Raw genomic sequence first — 16973 nt, forward strand, 5'->3', positions numbered from 1 at the left:
TAAACACGTAACTAGTTATAAATTAGCTACTAGTGCTAGCTAAGATTATAGCTAAAAGACACACTTATAGAGGCTTATAATACCTTATTAGTTACTACTACTAAGGACTAAAATATAATAAATAGATAACTATAGTAGACTTTAAAAAACTCCTAAACGTATTATATATAAAGAAGTAATAAAAAAAGAATAACTAAAGTAAGAAAAAGAAGAAGGTAAACACTAATATACTAATAACTATTACGCTACTTCTTACGCTAGTAGCTTATTAGCCTATAACTAATACCTTAACTTTACTTCTTTAACTTCTTAGTAACTAACTATTATAATACTAATAGTTACTACCTAAACTAAATAATTTATAACTATTATAAACTAATAGTTATTTTAGTAGTAGTATTTAAATTAGCTACTTATGCACCTGCTATTATCTTACTAGCACCTACCTTATATATAGACAGGTAGCTTTTTTTATCTTTAGACCTATATAAAACTATTATAACTTTCTTTTAACTACTTACTTACTAATTATAGATTAGTTATAATTTACTTTATACTTTTATCTTTTATTTATTACTATATCTTACTATTACCTTATAATAAATAATAATAAAGTAAACCCTAGTAACTTCTTATATATTAGCCTATTTCCTAATAATAACACTAGTAGTAGTAGTAACCTTATAATAACTACATATACAGACGTAATAAAGCAGGAGTATATATAGGAAGGCGTATAATTAGCTATAGCCCTAAATATTACACTAAATAATAAAGAAAGTATAGATATATCTACTCTTCTATCCCTAGTAGTAGTCTCTAGAGATAAGTTCTTTAATAACTATAATAATATATAGACAAATAGAAGACCTTTTAAACTATAGTTAGATTTACCTATTTATTAGTATAACTATATACTAGTGTTATTAGCACCTCTATATATAGTCTAACACTATAAGGGAAAGTAGTTTATATATAACTACTATGTTATATATAATATAGCCTTACTAAAGAAAAGTAAAAAAAAAAAACTTTCTATATTTAGTATAGCGTTATACTTAACTTTAGTTTACTATAGATTAAAGGTTAGTAACTAAATAATAAATATAAGTAGATATAATTACCTTATATCTACTTTAATAATCTTATTATTAACTATAGCCTAAAGCTAGTTACACCTTATATAATAATTAAATATAAGCTAGATATAAGCTATAAACTAAACGTTTTAGTAGCAGTTACTTACTTATTACGCGCCTAAAAAGACTTACTTTTAAGAGTTACTAAGGATAATAGCTAGATCTTTATACTATTTAAACCTAGATTAGTAAAAAAACTCTTTACTAGATTTAATAATAAGGGATATTTATATCTTACTAAACCTATAGCCTTAAAGACTACTAAGGCTACTAAGAAAAGTAAGGCTATAATAAAATAAGATAACACTATAGCTAATAATAGCGTTATAGAGGTTAAAGATAAAAAAAAAAGTAAAAAACGTAAGGCACTAGCTAGTAATAATAAAGATAACAGCCTATAACTACTAGAAGTCTTTAGTAATAAAGACTTTAGATACTATAAGAACAGCTTATAGAAATTCCCTTACCTTATTACCTATAACCTTATTAAGAAACAGATTATAGCTCTAAGATATATAGTTACTATCTTTAATAATAACCTATATAACTAAATTATTAACTATTATAATAAGCTTACTATCCTATAAGTTATAATTACCCTAGCTAAGGCAGCACACCTCTATAGTAACTTCTCCTTTTACTTAGCTTATTAAGCTTATAATAAATTAATTAAGGCTAATAAGTAGCCTAACTTTATTAAGTTAGCTACTATAGTTATATTATATAATCTATAACTGCTATATAAAGATAAAGTAACACTTAACTATATAAAACTATTTAAGAAGTTATATAGTAAAAAATACTATAGTTAGAAAAGTATCTATAACCTACTAGTTAAGGTTAAATAACAGGAGGTACTATAAGAAGCTTAACAGTATATAATAAATAATAAACTAACTACTATTAGAATAGTCTATAGCTAGCTGCTAGTAGTATTAGCTGCTATAGCTAAGGTAAGCACTATAACTAATATTAAAGTTATACTTATTATAAATATAGATATACTATCTAAAGATAAATAAGCCTTAGACTTTATTATAAAATATATAGATAATAATTTATTCCTTAATAAACTATATCTTAAATAACTTAACCTATATCTAATAACTAAGGGATAGTAAGATCTTAAGCACTACGCTTCCTATCTTACTATAAATAAAGTTACTTATAACAAACGTCTAATAATTATAGCTAATATCCTATAAGAGATTAAGGTAAAATTAGTAAGGCGTAATAGTATATTAATACTAAAGTACTATATAGGTATTAGTATACTAGTAAAGAATATCTAATTATATATTTTTATATAACTAACTGTTACAGCCTATAACTATATTATATAGTAAGGTAAATAGTAAATAGAGGATATAAGTAAATTAATAGAGTAATAGACTATTATAAATAGATATATATTAGTTTAGGGGGGAAAATGATTTCTTAGCATAACAGATAGCAACTTTATATTTTTACACCTTATAGATAGTAAGGGCACTATTTTTTTAGAGGGGGCAGACTGTTACGTAAGCCTAAGGGCTACATAAAGCAGCCACCACTCCACATCAGCAGAGATAGATAGTTAATCAACTACATACACACCACCAAACCATGACAGTATGCCACCAGTAGGTGCCCAAAAGTGTAGATACAACAAGCAACAACTACACCACGATCCTACCACATATGTATATGTGACCTCGGGATATCCCTTCGTAGTGATTAACCAACAGCCCCTTTTTCTTTTCCGCCCCCCGCCCCCCTCCAACTTCTTCCACTCTATTTCTACCGGGTCTTCGGCCGTTTAGAGTTTGGACAATCGATCGTTAGCCCGCTTGTGCTCCTCACGCCAGGCAAGGTCGCCCAGGATTTCCTCACTTCCACCGCCAATGACTTTCAGGCGCAGATCCCTAGAGATCTGCTCTGTCATGGTCATCCCCTTTTCGTAGCCCATACCGCCGTGTATCTGCTGAGACTCCCTAACGGCTTGCTCGACAATCCTGCCCCCCTGAATCTTTGCCAGTGCGATCCTACTCGCGATATCTTTCGTTTGCCACCCGTGAACCTTGACGTGATAGGCGATTTGCTCCAGCCATGCCCAGTGCCCCTCGATTTCGCGCGCAAGCGTTGTAAGTTTGTGCCGGATGATTTGGTGAGAGGCCAGGGTCTTCCCGAAAGTCTCTCGGTCATGTGCGTGTTGCAAAGCTTCTGAAAGACAAACGCGGGCCTGCCTGTTGCAGTCAACCGTGAGAATGAAACGCTCCTTGTTAAAGTTGCGCGTAATGATAGGGAAGCCTTCGTTCTCTCTTCCCAGTAAATGATCGACCGGAACCTTGACATCTTCTAGAATCACCCACGAAGAACCGCCGGCGTTGTGCCCAGAGTTGTGGATCTTCCTGATTGTAATGCCAGACAAGGTTAGAGGCACGACCAGGAGCGAGATGCCGCCTTGACCTTTCTCTCCCATTCGGACCGCGGTAGTCATGTGTGTTGCCCACGGTGCGCCTGTAATCCATTTCTTGCGGCCATTGACGACGTAGTGGGCTCCATCAGGGGTCTTCTTTGCAGTCGTGCGTATCGCACTTACGTCACTTCCAGCCGTCGGTTCCGTGATGGCAAGACAGAAGCTGGTTTCCCATGTGAAGAGTCCTGGAAGCCATCGCCTCTTCTGCTCCGTTGTACCAGCAACGAAAATGGGTGGGGCACCCACATTTGACGCCCCGGCCAGTGCCAGGGGGACCCCACTAGGAATCCGAGCCATTTCGTCCATCAAGATTAGCTCGTGAAAGACATCGATATCGTCAAAAGGGATACCCGCAACGGTCATGACCTCCTCGGGCCGATACTCTCTGGGGACATCAAGGAACGCCAGTCCGGATTTGGCGAACTTCAGTCTTGCCGCCAGAGGCGCTTCGCCAGCCGCCTCCCACTCCTGCGCATGAGGGAGAAGGTAGGTGTCCACGTAATGGCGCACGTACGCCTGGAATCTCTGATGAGAGTCATTGTAGTAGGGACTCTCAAGCGCATTGAACCAGGCTGGCTCACATCACCTGTACCTAGCTGTCAGATACCGACTTGAAGAAACGAAGAGGGGACAGGGTAATACGGAGCGAAGCTGCCAAGCGTCTTGGCATAGGTATCGGACATTTTGCGATTCGGAGACACGTAGCGTGGGTTGTTGTTGTGGGGATGCAAGAAGATGGAGAGCCGGAGGTAGAGCGGGGCACGATGTTGTGGTTCGAGTTTCAGCAACTCTTTCAAGCTCTTAGAAGCGCCTTTTGACGATTGGGGGATAGATAAGCGCGGGTATGCTTGCGATCAAAGCGGTGTCACACTTCGTATATAGAGTTTGACATTGCCGAAGTGTTCCATATGCCGTTCGCGAGCAGACGTACTGATGATTGCGCCACGTCTAGCTGCCTATCCCATTGAGTGCGAAGTGACCTCACACAACCTCAGGCCAATAAGACTACAGCAATCCAGGACAACTATCCAATAGCTGTCGGTAATCATTTGCAGAGACCCACATTTGGGTTATGTGAGGTCACTTCGCACTCAATGGGATAGACCGCCCGCACATCCAAGCATGATTTCCGAGTCATGACAAGACATTTCCTACTGTTTGATCCTGTCTTCCGAGCAAAGTGGAATCAGCAAATCGACAACGAGACATTTCGGTAAGCAGCACGACTAGTACACTATATTCGGTCCGGGCTGTCTCACATATCGACAACCAAACCCACTGAACCACTTCTAGGTCACAGGGATATCAACTCTTATCTCCCAGATAGCATTGGCAAAGTTTTCCGAATGGGTGAAATAGGGAATTAACGGTTAAATAAATGGCAGCGCGCTTCTTGAGTCGCGCAGGTTCGTCTCATGTCACATGGCGTGTGAGCCACAGTTGCAGTACAAATGAGTGTGTATGATCGAAGTTATCTTCTCTAAGCTCTGTCTGTCATGGGCCCTTTTGGCCCTGAGGTACGTACTGTGTGTACGCAGCTACGTAGCTACGGCAAGTTGGCAACAATTATGGTTCCACTTTTGTGACTTATGCTATTCGCCACATTTGACTAGGGACTAACCCAGCTACACTATAGTCGACCGGAGATCCAATAGTTCAGAAGTTTTCCCACTTCTGGAGTTGACAGCTAGTTCGTTCATCCCGAGGAACTTGATTTGTAACGCGTTGATGAGATCCTTTTCGACATATCCCCGGAACATTGACTGCGCTGCATTTAGCTTTTTTCTAAGCGCTGCCTTCAGCCGCGAACACTCTTCCTCTATTGCTGGAGTGTATACAACGTTCATTGTGAGAAGATCCTTTCTCTTGTAACGATCGCTTGCACTCTTCCCACAGGTCAATCCCCGAGGACCGAAGACACGACTCGCTCGAGGTCCACAATATTGATTGAAACGGGTCCAATGCGGACGGCCGTGCGATCTCTTTCAAAAGACCCAGAGACGGATCAACCCACGCGGCCCGGTCTCCAGACTGGTAGCGGATGATGGGCAAAAGCCGGCGCTCAATATTCGTCGCTACCAGGCTCCCCACCTCACCTGGTACGTTTATAGGCTGGCCGTCATCGTTGAGAATTTCAACAACAATGTTTGGGCAGTTTACCTGGTGTAAACGGGGATTATGGTTATAGTGATCCTCCTTTGGGCGGCAGGCCGATGATTCCGCAATCTATTGATCCGTAAACTACAGATCTGACAGTCGTATTTGTAAAGGCGGCCTCCAGCACGCTAGCCTGGTCGTCATAAAACGCTTCCCCGGAGAACAGGAGCAAGCGGACGTATGGGTGGGTCTGTCCGGCGTTGAGGCTGCGTTCTGATAATTGCGACATGATTGTAGCCGTGGCGAGAACAACAGCAGCTTGAAACTCAATGGTTTGTCTCTCCATGGATTGCAAGATAACATGGCCAGCTATCGGAAGCTAGATAGCACCATTTGGCAGGTGGTAAGTCAACGTACCCACTTCCCGACCACCCAAAAACGCCTCATCATCCCCATCACCCTCCACTAGGTAAGTAATAGGTAAATAGATTTATAAAAAGAGGCCTATGTATTAAGGCCTAGAGAACTTACTATATTAGTTCTTGATATCTAAATACAGTTTCTAACAAGCCGTAAAATTAGACTAAAAATAATAGACTATACGTGCAGTATGATCATCTCTCGAGCCAATCACGTGGCCAAGTCATCAACCACAGAACAGATCAGCCAATGGTCGATTGAACGGCCAGCTAATTAGCCACCGCGCTAAACGGTCATTAGACTATGCATTAGTCTAGCGATTAGCCAAGCGTATAGCCATTTAGAAGGCCTAGGGCATGGTCTAATTATGGACTATAGGTTTGGCCTTCTCTATGAGAGGAGGGCATTCTAATAGTAATATACTAGAGGTCGCTAGCGTAAAGGAGGTTGGCCACCATGTCTCCTTGGACAACTCTACAACGGGACAGGCAATCTGCAAGTTGGAGTGAGAGTCTACAAAGTTCTTTCTGGGTGCGTGGTGGTACCTGGTGTCGCGTGTCACTCGAGTATTCTGTTCTCAATTGAAACCCACTCATCCCCTGTCTTGAATACGATACCATACTTCTGCTTCGAGGTTACCACTTTGCTTTCGAGGCAGGTGTTTGCCTTCCAGAAGGATTAACAATCAATAACAGGCAGAGTCGGGGAGACCACATTGCCCTTCTGAGCCCAATACGACCCCAGTACTTAACATAGTAGGGTAAGTTTGGCTTGACGAATTCAATCGAATCCGCCAAACTACCAGAGGCAATTTCGTTTTGTTTACAAACAGTCATGTTGTCGAGTTGATATGGTTCCCGAAGTGCGATGAAGTCAAGCTCAATAATCAGACTTGAAAGGTGCTAAAAGTCGGTGTGACTTACAACACGAAAGAAGACGCCAGGGAATTATTTTCTCCACAATAAACGGACAATCTGTACACTATTCCGCTTGGTCATGGGTACTTCTGCTCAATCCCAGAGTTGTCGTGATTGCAACGACCCCGAGAATGTAGCATTGAAGCCGATAGGCCTTGCTCATGGTTGTAGCAATGCGTTGTGGCAATTCTGTTCAATCAAGCACTGTTACACCGCTAAAAGCGAGGGGACCCAAGAAGCCCGTGTCTTGGAGCGACTAGACCATTGCTAGAACCTACGTCGAAACTCCGACCATGTATCCGTATACCGGACTACTATGGTATGATGGGTAAGTTTAAACTCCATAACAGGTAGTGTGGAGTTGTGACCCACGTATGAGAGACTCTCACTGGCCAGAATTATGATAGATGTGCACAAGAACCTCAAAGTACCGTCGCTGAAATAATCAAAAAAGCACGGCCACATTTACCTGACGAGGGGGTTAAACTTTGGCCTGATACCACAGTAGGTAAACGCGCGACTCGGTATGACGTGCACGAAACCGTTAGGCACATGTATCCTTGGCGGTCAGAATCCACCCTAAGGGATGGAATGACACATCATAACAGATGGTGGCTGAGATGTTAGCATCATCGCCTATCGCCCAGCCGACTCACGTTCGGGCTGATGCGGGCGAGAGAGGGATAACGGCACATGTCAAGACTTGTGACTGTGACCGCCTTCCCTACTATCTTACCCGTGTGGGCCGTAACATGCACGGTCCTTGTATCGAGCAATTCGGGGGTGTGATTGGAGAAGCTAGAGAAGTGCTAAAAGCTCCAACCAATTGAGTTTATCCAAATCGCATCAACGGAGGAGTCTTCATCTTCAGGGTCTTGCCGTATCCAGCGCCGCCCTGGAAGCAATGTTAGACCGGGTTCAAGCTCAAACACAATGTGGGTGCCATTTCCAAATCCGTCACAGCGAACAAGGGGCAAAAGTGTTGGGGTTGAGAATCTTTGAGTGGACTTTCCAAGCCTTTTTCTTACCCGTTCGTGGAACCGCACCCTTGGAAATCTTCTTCTACTATACTAGATTCAGCTTAGACCATTTTAAGCGATGAAACCCTTTCAGGGACACCCTGCGACTTTCGTTGCGAGATACGACTTCGTACTAGCTCCGCCTTTCTCAACATTAGGCCCTGATATCACTCACCGCCCGAGATTGTGGGCTGCCTCTTGCAATAAATTGTCCTGGTCACGTGGGACCGCCCTGCCGGCACGGTGCGTATTAAAGCGTGAGACATTCTTCAGCGATGGCTTTCCGTGGACAGTCGACTGCATAGCCTTGAGTGGCCAGCTATCGAGTCATGAAACACGTTGCGAAAGGCTCGAAGCCTAGATATTCTGTGTTGCTTTTGGTCAAAACACAAGGTTAGACCCGGTGACGAGTTACGTCTTGAGGCGACCTCGAACAACGCCAAACACTGTCACATTGAGCCTGTAAAATTTTCTGCCGCTTTGTTGTTGCCGGTGTGTGCCAATGCCACTGGGGCAAGGTGAATCCAGGCTGCTTTGGACCCCTATTTCAAGGATCGTCCTCAATGTGGGCTTTCCGGTCCACCTTTCATGCTTCCGCTGCTAAAAAAGGGGACGAGGAGACACGTTTCTCTCGTTGGCGGTCTGCTATCCCAATTTCCCCATCCTTGCTTAATCTTTTCCTTGACATCTGAACCTTCTGGTCCCTCCCCAACCTCGAGCAAGTGGGTAAAATTTTACCCTTTTCTCCGTTACCTCTCAGCTTCATTCTCTTCTGGCTCGCTCCTTCTTTCCTTCCTTCATCCCCGCCGGCTCTGAAGAGCTTTCATCGTTTCTCTGTTCATCCCAAATACATCTGGTGTTACAAAGAACACGAATCTTGAACAGCGCAGCTTGCATCGTTCCACCAGCAAACTCCGAACAAACTGCGAACGGCACAAAACAATGGCAGCTCGTCAACGTACCTCGGCCACCGTAGTGGTCGAGAAGCCCCAGGTTAGTCGGCAAACGGTTTCTGATGCTGCGCTATCGATCGGCGATTGAGATACTAATGCCCTCACAGAAGACCAATGAGCCTGTCTTCCCTGACATCCAGACCATCAGGGACGCCATTCCGCCTCATTGCTTTGAGCCCTCGCTTGTGACATCGTTCTACTATGTCTTCCGTGACCTCACCATGGTTGCCGGCCTCGTCTGGGCTGCTCTTACCTACATTCCCGCCATCCAGGACCCCATCTTCCGTGCTACCGCCTGGATGGTCTACGGCTTCGTCCAGGGTCTTATCTGCACCGGTGTTTGGATTCTGGGCCACGAGTGCGGTCATGGCGCCTTCTCCAAGAACACCAAGCTGAACGACTGCGTCGGCTGGGTTCTCCACTCTTTCCTTTTGGTTCCCTACTTCTCGTGGAAGTTCTCTCACCACCGTCACCACCGCTTCACTGGTCACATGAAGAAGGACATGGCTTTCGTCCCTCCCACGCAGCCCATGACCTCCAGCAAGCCCTTGTTCGGCAGCATCGATCTCCATGAGCTCTTTGAGGACACGCCCATCACCCAGCTCATCACCCTCATCGCCCACCAACTCTTTGGATGGCAGGCGTATCTCTTTTTCAATGCCACTGCTGGTAAGGGTAGCTTGCAACGCGAAGTGAGCGGTATTGGGCGTTGGTTCGGCGTCAGCCACTTTGGCCCTACCAGCGCTGTCTTCCGTCCCAACGAGGCCATCTTCATTGCCATCTCCGACATTGGTTTGGCCATCACCTTTTCCGCCCTGTACAAGGCCTCACAGGTTCTTGACGTCTCCACCGTCATGCTCCTCTACGCGGTCCCCTACTTCTGGGTCCACCACTGGCTTGGTACGCCCATCCCTTCCTCTCATCTTATCTTGAACACCTGAAGTCTTTGTTTGAGTTTCATATCCCGTGTCCATCAGGCCGCTAACAATTGCCTTAGTTGCTATCACCTACCTGCACCACAACCACCCAGAAGTTCCTCATTACACTGAGGAGGGCTGGACCTTTGTCAAGGGTGCCCTTGCTACCATTGACCGCGAGTTCGGCTTCATCGGCAAGCATCTGTTCCACGGTATCATTGAGAAGCACGTTGTTCACCACCTCTTCCCGTAAGTCCACCGCCTTTCAATCTCGTCGCCTGAACGGTTCACTGACGTCACGCAGTCGTATCCCTTTCTACAAGGCCGATGAGGCTACGGAGTCAATCAAGCCTCTTCTGGGTGACCTTTACCACCGCGACGACCGCAGCTTCCTAGGCCAGCTGTGGTCTGTCTTCGGCTCTCTGAAGTATGTGGAGCAGGATCCCAACTGCCCGGGTGCTATGAGATGGGCCAAATAAACGCAGTCATGGCAACTAGGTGAAGTTGTTGCAGATGGATGGATTCAGAGTCAGAGACATGGATACACTTTTAGACACAGACATCGTAGAGCCCGGGTTCGGGTGGAAAGCAGCACCCGCATAGAAATATAGACAAAGATAGAAGGTTTTTAGAATATATAGCTGGCTAAGGTTGAGAACTTATGAAAACGCACTGTTCATTCCCATGGATACGCACACCGCTCTCGTGTATTGTCGAACAACTCACGAGGAAAAAGATCATTCGGGAAGCGTGCCCCGTTCGTCGTCACAGGACGAGGGAGGGGTCCGTCTTCGAGTCTCTATCCCTTGTTTCTTCGCTAATTTGAGCAAGGAATTCTACCTTAGCATGTACGGCGGGGCTATTGTGCCACTTTCACATGTCAACCGGCCAGGATGACTATGATATAAGATATGTTCCAGGGTCCCGTTTATTAAACAGGGGAGCAAGGTCTGCATTTCCAGTGGATTCAATTACTATGACCACTTCCTGATTTGTTCGTTCCGGGATTTATCCCCCAAATATGCACTCACTCACCACCGAGTACAACCTCGAGACCTGTATCATCCCAGTACCATATCCCCTGAGCACATTCGAAGAACCAATACTGCGCGGGCAAACGGTAACGCGTATCGTGGCTGCTCAAGAGGGCTATAGCGCGTTTGCTTGAAACCACGGAGTTAGTTTGAGTGATCCAATGGGCCAAAATGGCCAATACCGATGGGTAAGTTGGCAGCATATCCGGGATGGATTTCCTTACCCAAAATGAGAGAAATCTGAACAGACATCACAGGGGCAAGCCTGCCATAAAGATACACACCACAGCATCACTCATTGAAGATGGATTATTGCCGTATGACGTACATGCATAGCGAGTCGCCTACTTCCTTATTGCACCTCAAAGAGAAATTTTTTGACTATTTGTTAAAGATCAGAATCCCAACTAAAATAGATGTGATCTTTGCTAGCACACCACATCGGACCTTATGACATTATGTCACGTAAAGTATAGGCAAAGATCTGATAAGAAAAACTCTATCTTGCAGAAGGAGCAACGTTTGGTGGTTAATGAATTTATACTTCCACTTTGCTGATATACTTCTAGCGCAAAAACAACGTTGTCAATTGTTAAAAGCAGCAATTTACGTTTCAGCATACCTAGGTACATTGTCATGATAGCTTTACACAGCACCTGTCGGGTGGTCTGTCAGGTGTCGTATCATGTGGTGTTTCACTCATAACTTGCATCACTCATGTATGTATACCCGGGGGGTTTTAGCGCAGCCAGCCTAATACCCCCGGGTAGAAATGACCCATGATATTTCCTCCAAGGGATCCTGATTCATGATACTCATGACACCCTGTGAGCTTTTAATGACTCATGTGTCCCGACAGTACGGATCTAACTCGTAGAATCCTTCTAGTTGGATCGGTGAAACACATGATAGTTGGGAGATGGCGTGGTTGAAACATCCGACCAGTCGTGTGTGAAGCATAGCTTCTGTGGGGTCCTACTGGGTGAAGAATCCATTCTCGGGACGATACCAATATTCGCGATGCTCCCCATCGGAGCGAGCACGATGCATGAAGGTCCCTTCTTGTCACCTGACTGGTATTATCCCAGACGCCACGAAACGGAAGACATTGGAAGGTCATTCCTTTGTTTTTTCATCTGCTCTTTCGGCCGTATCATCCCCGTCATCCTTTTTCCACCGGTATTCCTTCTCGATCCCTAATCTTCTTTGCGCCGTGTCGCACAACTTCATGTCGGCACATTCGCAAATCGCCGGCTCTCTAATCCATCGATAAGTGACACTCCATCGATCACCCCTCCTACGCACCGTGCCGTCTGGCAAAGTATCTGTCTTGCGCTTTCTGATGCCGTGCTTCCAATGCAGTCTCGCATCACCCGACATCTGCAGCATGCTCCGCGGCGTGAGGTCAACCTCCGTCATGTCTCCTTCCTTGCTCTCATTCACCGCAGGTCGCGTGAACTGCATCAGTACCGGCGATCCCAAAGACAGCGCGTACAACTGGTCATATGCTGAATGCGTGTCGACGTGTGGCGGTATACCAGCTCCAGGAGGATAGTACTGGATGCAGACCTGGTCCGGCGGCCTGTTCTCCCTTGTGGGGATTAAAGGAACAAGCCAGTCCGGAAACGGTGCGAATGGAATGTCCGGATCTACGCCGAACGTCTTGTAGTCGAAGGTATAGCCATAGTGCAACGACAGTCGGCCGGGCCGATCCGGCCACGTGAGCTCGTGCCGGAAAATGTGGATTAGCTTCTCTTCATGCTCCGCAGTGATAAAGTCGTCCTGCCAGAAGAGACCGGAAGGTTTGATAAGAAGCTCTTCCATTTTTTATGGCTCATGGACCGTAGCTGCCGCGGCCGGTGGAGTGATACCAAGATGTTGGTAAATGGACTTGGCGGTCAAATTTGAGGTTGACTCAGACAAAAATCGTGTTCTGATGTGGCACGCGCCACAACCCATTCGTTCCACATTGGTGGAACCGCAACTTTAGCTTGAATAAAGTGGGGTTACGCAAATAGGATGGGATGAGTCGTGTTCAAAGTTCCATGTTCATATCTTAACGCATATCAGCTTTCACAGTCTGAACCTGGAAGTAGGTGAGAAAATTCTCATTACAACATCACTATCACAAGAAGGTAGTTTCAGTATCTGAACGCTTTAAAGTCCGATTACTTTGGCTGCCAAGTTCTCTACATGGACAGCTTAGAGCGAGTTGATATATTATAGTCAGCGTAGGCTGATTGATACGATATACATAGACACAGTAGTCGCCATCTGGTTACTGTCGGAAATGCATGCGCGAAGCGAGCTACATAAGAACCAGTAATCTGTGAAATAATGTATTGCGCATAGGACTAAGAACTTGGCCCATAGTTACCTACCGTTGGCGAGGCATTCAATCGCAGAAGAAAGGAGAGGCTTGGTTGATTCTTAGAATGCCTCGGTATAATAGAGGGGGAAAGCGTCATATTACGGTAGCGGTAAAGAGAGCCTCGGTTAACCCGGTATACACACAGAACGAACTGTGTCTTTCTATGCATATATTTATGCTAGAAGGATCTATCCATCACTTTTGATATACTTTGTGCATCATATATAAAATCATGGCTATCATTGGCTAAATAGAACGCTATGGTGTTGTTTCTTTGTAGCCGAGTCGGTAAATGATGCCGAAACACTCCATCATCATAGATAATTTAGATGCGCCAGATTTATCTAGACAATTACTTTAGCAAGTATCTAGATTTCATACATACTAGATATAATCTATAGTAGTAAAGGTGCTATTGGGTAATACGGGAATCATCTTCTTCTTCTTCTACCAGTAATAGTCCTCTCACTAGGCCTACAATATAGTGACTTGCCTTTCTAGAAGGGCCTTTCTAGATACCTACTTATCATACCTCTTTTATACATTTCTAAACAGTTGATAAATAGTACAAGTATTTAACTCATTCTTACTTAGCGTTGCACTTTAGTGTAGGTAAATTAGTTGTGTATTTAATACCCTCTTTGTTTGCTAATAGTCAGGGGATTTATCTACAACCAATAAGAAGGCGCCAAAGACATATTCCTTTCAATTGGGATTCAATCTTACGGAACAGAGTCCGGCTTCGGCTTTGGGCAATCGTGGCGGCTCGCGAGACCGGGGCGGGTACGGAGCATCGCAACCCCCGAGATCGGACGACCAGTTTGGTCGAGTACACAAATCCCCGGTTTTTTGCCAATTGACCAAACTTCCGACAGCAACGATTTTGCCCAAAGTCTTGATATCGAAAGTTTGCGATCCTTAAAACAGTAAGAACCATGACTGCCATCAAAGATGCCCATCATGAACCGGTGAACATTGCCGATGTCTATGAAATCGCAAGAGAGAAGCTCGCCAAGCCAGCGTGGGACTACTATCGAACCGGTGCCGACGATGAGCTTACGCTCGAACGCAACCACGCAGCCTACAACGAGTGAGCCAGTTCCAAACTAAATTGTAAGTCGGCATGCTAAACAGTCTGTCTTTGTCTAGTATTCTTCTCCGGCCTCAAATGCTTCGCAATGTAAGCAGCATCGATACTACTACTACAATCTTTGGGAAGCGTTATGACATCCCGATTGCAATTGCCCCAACTGCGTACCAGAAGCTCGCCGGCGGTGAAGGCGAACTCGACGTTGCCCGCGCCGTCTCCAACCTTGGAACCAACCTCACACTCTCCAGCAACGCAACAACATCTCTTGAGGACGTCGAGAAGGCAATCCCTCAACGCGGTGCCGAGTACCCCCGACCATGGTTCCAGCTCTACTTCCTCGGAAACCGAGATCTCACGGCGCAATTGATCCGGCGAGCCGATAACGCAGGCTATGAAGCGCTAGTGCTGACCGTTGATACCGTTATCTTGGGCAACCGACTCCAGGAGCGGAGGACGCCGCTGGAGCTTCCTCCAGGAATCGCCATGGCAAACGCCGAGTTTGGCGCTATTTCCACGGAGGGTCTCCTCCTGCGAGCGAAGACGGCGGCGGAGTACAACAGAATCCAAGACGAGAACCGAGACCGTCTTGTCAACTCAAGCCTTGAGTGGAACGAGGTCATCCCTTGGCTTCGATCGCAAACCAAGATGAAGATCATTCTGAAAGGAATCTTGACGGCAGAGGATACCCAAAGGTCCATCGACGCTGGCGTGGACGCCATCATCGTTTCTAACCATGGAGGACGCCAACTTGATGGTGTCCCGTCAACCATCGAGGCGTTGCCCGAGATTACGGAGGTCGTGAGGGGGAGGATTCCAGTCATTATTGATGGAGGCATCACCCGCGGGACTGATGTCTTCAAGGCTCTCGCACTGGGTGCTGATCTGTGTCTTATTGGAAGAACAGCCTTATGGGGACTTGCGTGGGATGGACAGAGGGGCGTTGAGGGTGTGTTGAACATTTTAGAAAGGGAGCTGGCAAGAGCAATGGCGTTAATGGGCGTGGCGAAGCTGAAGGACATCTCCAGAGGATTACTTGGTCGCGCTAAACAGAACGGGTTTGGTGTTGCAAAGTTATAGGACCATGAATAGTTTGGTATTTCAATGATCGCTGTTTTGAGTGCAGTCGAACAAAAAATGATTCTCTTTTAGATACTAGATCTTAGAACTGCATCATACATCTCGCACTTAGCCTTAAAAGAGGCTATCTCTTACATTCGCTTGACAATGCATATCACATGGTCTCAATCCAAGCTCATTATAAACAACACTAAAGACAAACGGTTCCCTCCCAGCATCACCAGACTATTATAAGCTAGACTTGATCTGTCGGGCTTGATCTTTCGGCTAAAAAAGCCCCATATTGTTGGTCTGGCTGTGCGTGTAAGAATAGTTCCCCAGGAGACAATAAATGCGCTAACGAGTGTGTGGGTGGGGAAGTGCTGAGCGAGATAACTGGCCGGCTACTCTGCAACAAGGGAGGTGAAATATTAAATACTGGCAAGCCACGAAGATGGCTCTGGGTGGCATTGGTTGTCTCAAAGAGATCGAAGACGGCGGCCAAACTGAGGGCCTGCCAGTCGATGTAGTGTAACAAATATGCTTCCATGAGGAGGGATAGCAAGGGAAGGCCTATCTGAAGAGGGAGCAAATTGCGTCTGCCTCCTCCAAAGTTGCAGCCTTTCGATATATGAAGATACAACGGTGCCAGTTATGTCACTTGGGCCGTACCTTGCGAATCAGCCTTTTCTGCGCCTTCTAAGCTTCAAGAAGCTGGCGCAACTGAGCATGGTAAATACCGGTTTGTTGCAAGAAGATGTCGGCCGCGCCAAGACGCTCGACCGGCCAGCCTTGAGACCTTCGTCAACACTGCCGGGGCGGGAAGGTGCGTCTCCGCAATTCCCAGGTCCTTGGGCTTGGGTTGCTCTGCGTTAAGAAACGCTTCCGCGGTCATTGTGAATTCAGTACAGGGAAGTGGACAAGGCGAAGTTGTTGGTAACTAGTAACAAGGGTTGAGTCTATATTGGACGAAATGGACACAATCAATACGATCAAGAAATTTTCAATATTATTGCATGAGGGTTTGCGTCAAGCTACGTTGACCTGGACGAGAACAGGTGACGATGTAACGGGCTTGGGAAGGACGAGCTGTCTAAACTTTTCTGACGCAGGAAATACAGTTTGAAGATGCCTCTCTATTCATCGCCATTGAGGAGGGTAGTAGAATCTACCCGATATTGGCTGTGGCGCTACCCAAGACATTGCTCTGGGCCCCTAAATCAGATAGGCAGATGGCACTAATGCCAACGTCACTTGTGCTTGATAGCGGGCTGCTTCCGATGACATAGGCTAGATAGCATATCGGATGATCCACCAACCAAACTGATAAGATTCACAGGATTAAGGGTGCTTCCCCGCGTCGCAATGGGACACAGGCAACGTTGGCTTGAATGCCGTGGAGAACAAGTGGAGTTGCCGTGGGCACAGTAAGCTCCGTGCGACGTCGGGAAAGCCAATGAATCGGGAAATAGAAATGGACGCCGAAGTGGCTGTAACTCTCG

General features: G+C 45.5%; 4 protein-coding genes across 4 annotated transcripts; 2 read left to right on the forward strand and 2 right to left on the reverse strand.

The window, feature by feature from the left end:
• Positions 1-2937: 2937 nt before the first annotated feature.
• On the reverse strand, positions 2938-4280 carry GLRG_10443 (acyl-CoA dehydrogenase domain-containing protein; the record flags this gene model as incomplete). The annotated part of the gene is made up of 2 exons (XM_008101128.1): positions 2938-4169; positions 4205-4280. The coding sequence occupies 2 exons, from the start codon at positions 4278-4280 to the stop codon at positions 2938-2940; spliced, it is 1308 nt and encodes a 435-aa protein (XP_008099319.1).
• Positions 4281-8992: 4712 nt separating this feature from the next.
• On the forward strand, positions 8993-10399 carry GLRG_10444 (fatty acid desaturase; the record flags this gene model as incomplete). The annotated part of the gene is made up of 4 exons (XM_008101129.1): positions 8993-9043; positions 9111-9903; positions 10001-10169; positions 10225-10399. The coding sequence occupies 4 exons, from the start codon at positions 8993-8995 to the stop codon at positions 10397-10399; spliced, it is 1188 nt and encodes a 395-aa protein (XP_008099320.1).
• A 1671-nt stretch (positions 10400-12070) lies between these two features.
• GLRG_10445 (2OG-Fe(II) oxygenase superfamily protein) lies at positions 12071-12778 on the reverse strand (the record flags this gene model as incomplete). The annotated part of the gene is made up of 1 exon (XM_008101130.1): positions 12071-12778. One exon carries the CDS (start codon positions 12776-12778, stop codon positions 12071-12073), a length of 708 nt encoding a protein of 235 aa, XP_008099321.1.
• Positions 12779-14260: 1482 nt separating this feature from the next.
• GLRG_10446 (FMN-dependent dehydrogenase) lies at positions 14261-15492 on the forward strand (the record flags this gene model as incomplete). The annotated part of the gene is made up of 2 exons (XM_008101131.1): positions 14261-14415; positions 14475-15492. 2 exons carry the CDS (start codon positions 14261-14263, stop codon positions 15490-15492), a joined length of 1173 nt encoding a protein of 390 aa, XP_008099322.1.
• Between the last annotated feature and the right edge of the window lie 1481 nt (positions 15493-16973).

Source organism: Colletotrichum graminicola (genome assembly GCF_000149035.1).
Source record: "Colletotrichum graminicola M1.001 genomic scaffold supercont1.61, whole genome shotgun sequence".
Lineage (NCBI taxonomy): Eukaryota > Fungi > Ascomycota > Sordariomycetes > Glomerellales > Glomerellaceae > Colletotrichum > Colletotrichum graminicola.